Genomic DNA, 7734 nt, shown 5'->3' with positions numbered 1-7734 from the left:
TAATGTGTTATCAAGATGAGACTATAAAGGATAGTCAAAAGGTGAAGATTTACTTCTCACCTTACTTGTCTAAGAATGCCAGGTGGGAGTCCTGCTTAATAGATATGTGAAAAGTAGAGTTGTGAACTCAAGTTAGATACTGAATATATTTGAACTATCACATGTACGGTATTTATATAAAATGAGACATATGCTCCATAGGGAAAAGAGAATAATACCGTAGCACATGTTTCATACCATGTACGCAAAGTTCAACCAAAACAGGGTAACAAAAGATATGGATCTCTTCTTTTAGTTGTGTGAGACCCTCAAGGTCACAAGGATCTCATAAAATACCCTTTGATCTTTAACTATTTTCTTAAAGTTATGATTCGGTGAAAGCTATCTTGAAATGTTACCAAAGACCATGTATAATTCAGTTGGACAGAGCATATCTAGAAAAGCGATTAAGTTATGATGGAAGGATTACAAGAAGAAGAAAAGATCTATTTGAGTATCACATTTGGATGTATTCACAGGTTGACTAATTATAATCATTCGTTGAATTATAATTGTGAATACAGATTTTATTAAAAAGTGATAAATCAAATTGAGATATAAATATGAATAAATGTGACGTTCTGGGGTATAGCATACAAACTCTACTTGAATTATAGAACTGTTATATATACCTAACAGTTGTATAATAACAAGCTCTCGAAAAAGAGTATGTTGGTCGCACGGCCTATTTGTCTGAATGAAACATATAGAGAAATGAGAGTATATGGATATGCAAACTCATTATGTGCGAGTGAGAGATGAGGTAAATTCAAATTATGTACCCAAGTAGATCTGCCCATAACGAATTTTGGATCTAGCGCCAGATCCAGATTCGGGTCTGCAATTGTTGTGTGCGATTGTCGAAGAAAACTGCCAACAACTGTTGAATTCACATCCTTCATTCATGGAGGAAGTGGATAGATGGGGTGTAAGTGTATCTGTTTACGTTAGCAGATAGAAAAAAATGAATGCAATCTGAAAAAAATAAAAAACTCTTTATGAGTGAAAGACACTTAGGCTGTGGATAAAAATAAGATTTATTGTGATTTTGTTTATACCAGTAATTCAACCGTTTAATCATATTTCTGTAGTACAATTAGGTAAGTTCAATTTAATTTAATGATCCATTTGTTCCATTGTTTCTAACACTTGCCTTGGTAACTTCAAATAAAAGAGAAAGAAAAATAATTAAAGATTTGGGCTCGAAGATCTTGGAACCCAGCAAATTCAACAATCTAAGCTCGAAAATCAGATATTGGGTTCTAAGAAACCAAACCCAAGCAAACGTGGTTTGAAGTGAAAAGAGAAACATATCACCGTAACACTGTCTCTATTGCCATTTACACTGTTGACACCATGCTTGTCATGATGTCTCCATCATTGAACTGCCTGTATTAGTGGGTGTCTCATCTAAAGGAATCCATTGCGACAAGCTACTTACTGTAAATAATGTGAAGGATAATGAAGATGGAAATGGAAGGCAGGGAGAATAGAGAAACTAGGATAAAATGCCTTAATTATAACGACAAAATAATCTTTTTGTTTGAGCTATTAATGGCAATAAATATATATGTTATTTTAAAAATACATTAATTATCCATATAATTTTGTAAAGTGGAACAGATTTACCTACCTTTTTTGAGAAGAAATTACATGAAAAACAAAGATAATCAAAAATAGAACAAGAGCAGCTGCTGGAGAAATGTTTGGATGGGGGGCAAGAGAGAGAATCCAGAGAGTGACGCGCTGTGTAAATCTACATGGTCAGCAAGGTTGACATTGGCGTCCGTGCAGAGAAGAAAAGTTTGAAAACAACTTGAGAGATGCTCCAGAAACGCACGGTAGACGAACAGAGAAAGTCCATCAGATGGTAGAAATGCCCTCAAGAATCTTCTGCTTAGCTTCTCCAATTGAATAAAATCCATCTACTGATATTTTTATTTTTTCTCATCTTGCTCCACTTGTGTTTCGATTCTCCTCAGCACTTGGACTATTTTCCCCAATCAAATATCTTCCTTATGCTTGCTTTTGTGTTCTATCGGAGGATTTCTTTCTCTATGGATTTCCTTCAATTGCTCAGGTAAGCTACTTTCCTTCTTTATCTTTTGTTTCTTTTTTGTTATGTTGATGCCATTGACTTCTGCTCATGTTTAAAGTTGTTCTTCTATCATGTGTCACGGAATTAATAAGTGGGTTCGATGGTGGAATTTATGCTGAGGACTGTTGATGGAATGTTGGTTTCAAGGTTCTGCTTCTTTGCATATATTCGGGGAAGAATTTTTTCATTAACAGTCTCGGAATCCTGATTTGTTTTACTTTTCTTGGATTGTTTCGGATGTTACGTAAATTAGAAAATTTTGTGGGAATATAAATTTGCTTTTGCTGGATTGAGGTTTCATATTGAGGTTTGGGGCTAATTCTTAATGATGGAGCTTTAGGACTGCAGTTTGCAGTAGATTTTCATTTGGAGAACCGGAAGAAATATGGAAGAGGTTTCAGGCCACGGATTGCTATCAAACCCTGATACATCAGTTAGTAATCAGACATCGTCAGCTCCGGTAGATTCATTTCTCGGCGAATTCTTGAAGAACACTAGAACATGTACTCACACTCACACTTGCAATCCTCCCGGCCCTGATGCGTCGCACACGCACACATGCTACCACACCCACACCCAAGTTCTTACGCCCCATGATGATGATGATGCACCACAAGGTGAAGAACAATCCGTGGCTAAGCGCCGGAGGCCTTCAGGGAACAGAGAAGCGGTCCGCAAGTATCGGGAAAAGAAGAAGGCGCACACTGCTTACTTGGAAGAGGAAGTTAAGAAATTGAGACTCTTGAACCAGCAACTAGTTAGTAAATTACAGAGGCAACCAATTCTTGAAGATGAGGTTCTGAGGCTTAGAGGTCTGTTGCTGGATCTTAGGGCAAAGATTGACGACGAATTGGTTGTGTTTCCCTTCCAAAAACAGTGTAATGTTAACTCTAGTTTCAAAGAAGGCGATTGTGAGCTGCAGCCTAATGGTAGTGGAATGAGCTTACAGTGCGACGCTGAAAGGTTGTGCTTCTGTCCACCCTCGGGTACATCAGTACCAGCTAGTAGTGTCTGTGGAAGCGGGAAGGCAGTGGTTTCTTGGGCAGAAAACTGTCAGCCTGCGGTTATTGATTGCCGAGCTAGTGCAACTGATGTAGTGAGTAGCGAAGGATACGCCATTGATGCAGTGGAGACCGGGGTGGCATCCACATCTCAAGCTGAATAACTAAAGCTGAAGATTTCATCCTGTAAGTTTGTGGAGCCCTTTGATTTTCTTGATCCAGTAATACTTCTGTTCACTTCATGAGATAGTCTCTGACAGTGGTGGTGGCAGCTAGTAGTTGAGCCTGGTGCATTTCGAGAAGGTTAAAGTGTTACTATTAGTAGTACTAATACAAATGTTAATATACCTTTATAGCCTGATAAACTGAACCATGATGAGAGCATATATAGTTTTTCTGTTTCTATAGGAGCAGAGCATGTAAATCAGAACTGCTGTCAGTTATTTTGAATAGATATTTTTGTATATATAAGCTGAAATTTTTCGATTGACATTCATTGGAACATCATGGTTCATATGCTGTCATGCTTCCTCCTGCTTGGGTTTACACTATTGCGGACAATGTCTCGAAGATTAAGAGTAGATAATTTTTGGAAAGGGCCTAGTTTGGAGTAGGATTGCTTATTTGAGGAGCTGTCTCATAAACTTAAACTAGAAGCAACATTACATTAGATTTCTAACGGTAGGTAGGAAGACCTGGTGTATGATTGATTGTTTGCAAGGTATCTCATGAACTTCTAATAGAAGCAAGATTTCCATTAGAACAATGGTAGGTAGGAAGTTAGAAGTCGAGATCTGAAAGTTTGCACTCCACTTCGTCCACTGCAAAGATAGAAATACTAAACTAGGAACTGATAAATTTTACGAGTACTTTGGTTTCGAAGATAACTGGATGTAACGGCGCTTCTTTTTTCTCTTTGAGTCTGTGTCTCTTTTCATAGCCTGACATAGAGTTGTCATGGATTATTGGATATCAAATTGATGTTTTCCCAAATATTAGACAACAGTACAAAGAAACTGCTCATAGAACGAGGGCAGCTAATCCTGAGATCAATAGAGAAATACTAATTATAACATTTGAGATGAATCAACAGAGAATTGCCCATCATTGGGCTGAATCACTGGGAGACCCCAGAAGTAACATTTTTATATAGAAATTCAAAGAAAATAAGAATTGTGCAAGGGATAGTGGAAGAGTAGGGATGTTTTATCCGTTAACTTGTATGCCTCCAAGGGATATTAATGTTGCAATGGATTATACTCTGTTGAGTAGTCGTGCCCAACCCACGATTTGTTTTTTACCTTGCACGTACGATTGCGATATATGGATGGATAGAGTAGGAACGAAATGAATGAGAAATGGTAACACATGGCATTGACATGCATGGGATACACACAATGCCCAGCAGAAGAATATAAACCTTGGATTCCAATAGACGAGACATGTGGAGAGATATAATCCACACAGCCACCTAGTAGGATTGCTCCTGTAGTATAATTCAATGAAGCAGCGGCATAGTGTGTGGATGGTATGAATGAATAGCCAGGCAATGAGGCAGATGTTTCAAGGTAAATATGTGGCTTGGCATGCATGCTTTTTGTTTGTAATAGTAGCAGCCATGAATGCTGCTGATTTCTAGTTGGGATGTTTAGTTGCTAAAGTTCCAGCATAAATTGCCATGATCTTATGCACTGGGGGTGTCTGAACTTGGAGTGAAGAGCAGTAGAATGGAATGAAGAATTTCTTTTACCTTTTGCTTTGCTCGTTTGTTCCCTTTCCTCAAGGATATATATATCAAATTCATATAAAACTTCATCATTCTTGTAAATAATTTGTGCCAACCTAACCTAATTAATTAAGAAGATTGAATAAAATTGCATTTACGTTTGTTGGTGGAGTGAATGAGATGCCCCAACATTCGAGTTGGTAAAGTGATCTTATTAATTACTTAGGAGTGAAGAATCCTTTCATTGTCAATTGTATGTGTTACTTTATCGTTCGTGCATGAATTCTAGATAAATGATAAAAGATCTAAAAAAATTCATATAACGGGATGTTATTGTTATTTGTTAGTGTTAGTGTTTACACATATAAGTAAAATCTATCATATAAGAAGCCGTCCATTAATATAGACTTATTTAAGCTCATTTATTTAGATAAATAAATAAGACTAATTTAGTTGTTAGTTCGACTCATTTAAATTTGTGAATAAACTCGTTTATAGACTTATTTATTGACTTAATTTTAATTTTGTCATACTATTTATATTATTCAAAATTTTTATATATATATATATATATCAAAATACACTAATTTTACGTATTCAATATAAATGAGTCTGAAATTAAAATTAAAATGACTTTAAATATAGATCTTATTAAAAGTGGCGTCTAATATTAGATGAGTCAACCTCAAGTTCAAGTATGATACTAACAAAATATTTAATTTATAAAGTTAAGTTTTAATGTTAATTTAAAATTAACAAATTTCTTTAACAAATGAACTTGGAACTCAGCCTTCTGTGGGCTGGTCTTGTCTTTTAGTCCAGCTTGTTTGCAGTAACAATGAGGCTGAAACATAACTTCCTTGCACTTCTACTAGGTATGATAGTTTTTTATAAGTTAAAATATCTTTTGAAACTTCATGATGAATTTTTTGAGTTAAAATTTATTTAGTCTAAGCCTCTAAGGCACAAAAATATCGAAACGGTATTGTTTCAGTGTTTTTAAAAACGTATTTCTTCTTAAAATGTCAAGAAATATTAAAAAAAAAAATTAGGTCATTTTCTTAATTTTAATAATATTTCAAGATTATTTTGTAATATTAAAAATACTTATTTTGTTCCGCGAACATGTTAGAAATGGAAGTAATTCTATCTCTTTTGTCTCAACAACCACGTTAGAGACAAAAGCAACTTCGTCTCTAATTGAAAACTTTTAGCCCTAATTTATTCTTCCTTTTTCATTTTAGGAAAAACTAAAAGCTCCTAAATTCCCTTTGCCCACCGTCATCACCATTTCATCTTCTTGATCTCGTTTGCAATTCCATTATTTTGTTCAATGTTGTCATTCTTCAATTTTCTTGATCTCGTCGTCGTCGTTGTCTTTCCATTCTCTCAATCTCGTTGTGGTTTTGCTATTCTGTTGTTTCGTTCGACACCATTAGTCTTTTCATTTTCTCGATCTTGCCATGGTTTTGTCATTATGTCTATCTTTGATCGATGACTGCAACTTTAAGCTCTTCAATCGACAAGCAACGACTAGCAACTGTTTATCTTCAGATCGTATGTGTATATATTCTTGAATATGTTATGTATATGCATTCTGTGAATGTATGTATATAGTTGTGACCATGAATGCATGTACATAAATAACTGTAAATCTATAAATATATGTTTGTGTATATCTATATATAGAGAAAGAGAATAATGATAAAGTGGAGTAACTTTCATAAATTATATTATATTTAATTATTTTCTTCCTTTGAATTTATTGTTTGTTTTTAATTATTAAGTCATGATTTATGAATAATAATAAAATTTTGTATTTATGTTTATTTGAATGAATGATGAAATTTATGTTTATGTTTGGTTAAATAACTATTTTTTATATTAAAAATTATATTTATAAAATAACCCTTATATTTTTTCTATTTACACATTTTCTCGGCATTTCTATTTCTCATTTTTTGAAAAATATCGTTTTCACATTTTTGTTTTATATTGCATCCGTATTCACTCAACATAGAATCTAAGGATTAAAATGGAATTGAAAAATATTTTCTTTTAGTATGAAATAGAAAATAATGTAAAATATTTTTCCTTACTTGATAGAGCAATAGATGAAATGAAAAGATATTACATAGTAAATTTACCATTATATCCTCTTAATGAAAAGATAAAAGTGTGATTAAACAAAAAAAAATAATAATTTCTAAAACCCATTAAAGATAACAATATAATTATATAAAATTAATTTTTTTTATTTATTTTTATACCATCCATTCGCTTTCACACCATGAGTTACAAAAAATAAGGCTTTAAAAGGAGATTGAATGAGAAGTATTTTTACTCATTTTCACTTGTTTCATTAATCCTTCCTCGTACATTTCTATTTTATCTATTTTCATTCCAGCTGCACCTCCAAGACATAGTTAGTTTATTTGGTTACGGAAATGTGCCTTAAACGTTTAAGAGTGACAATCCGACATTAATATATTATATAGTGTGTCTAAAATTTAGGGTATTGTTATGTTGTCCTCGGCAACGTGAGTTTGAGAGGAGATTGGTGTGTGGGCTCCACCCACCTTTTCTAGGGCCCACACTTTCTTTCAATTTGTGTATGTTGGACAAATCTTATGTTATTTGACACAGGTATAAGAAAAAATTTACTAAAACTTGAGTATAAAATATGTTATTAAACAGATTAAAAGTTTTTTTTTTTATAAATAACAACAAACTAAAAGTTACATGAAAAGGGTAATTTTTTTTTTTTTTTTTTGAAATTATCAAATCTTCTGATATCAAAAGTAGCAAAAACAAAGAAAATTTTGAAAACTATAATAAAGTCATCTTTTTTGGATTTTGCTTAAGAGGGG

The 7734-nt window shown here is 33.6% G+C and overlaps 1 protein-coding gene across 2 annotated transcripts; it reads left to right on the top strand.

The window, feature by feature from the left end:
• Positions 1-1707: 1707 nt before the first annotated feature.
• On the top strand, positions 1708-3630 carry LOC127787704 (basic leucine zipper 24-like). 2 transcript variants are annotated; one of them, XM_052315772.1, is made up of 3 exons: positions 1708-1909; positions 2022-2119; positions 2486-3630. In XM_052315772.1, the coding sequence occupies exon 3, from the start codon at positions 2523-2525 to the stop codon at positions 3300-3302; it is 780 nt and encodes a 259-aa protein (XP_052171732.1). In that variant the 5' UTR covers positions 1708-1909; positions 2022-2119; positions 2486-2522; the 3' UTR covers positions 3303-3630. The 2 variants fall into 2 exon arrangements, with proteins under 2 accessions (XP_052171732.1, XP_052171731.1); XM_052315771.1 differs by having other exon boundaries at positions 1710-1909; positions 2230-3630.
• The last annotated feature ends 4104 nt before the right edge of the window (positions 3631-7734 follow it).

The sequence above is a fragment of the Diospyros lotus genome, chromosome 12 (assembly GCF_014633365.1).
Source record: "Diospyros lotus cultivar Yz01 chromosome 12, ASM1463336v1, whole genome shotgun sequence".
NCBI classification, from domain to species: Eukaryota; Viridiplantae; Streptophyta; class Magnoliopsida; order Ericales; family Ebenaceae; genus Diospyros; species Diospyros lotus.
This window is presented reverse-complemented; position numbering and strand designations above follow the sequence as displayed.

Coding starts and splice junctions, on each gene's coding strand:
- LOC127787704 (XM_052315772.1), top strand. CDS start 2,523: ATGGAAGAGGTTTCAGGCCACGGATTGCTATCAAACCCTGATACATCA.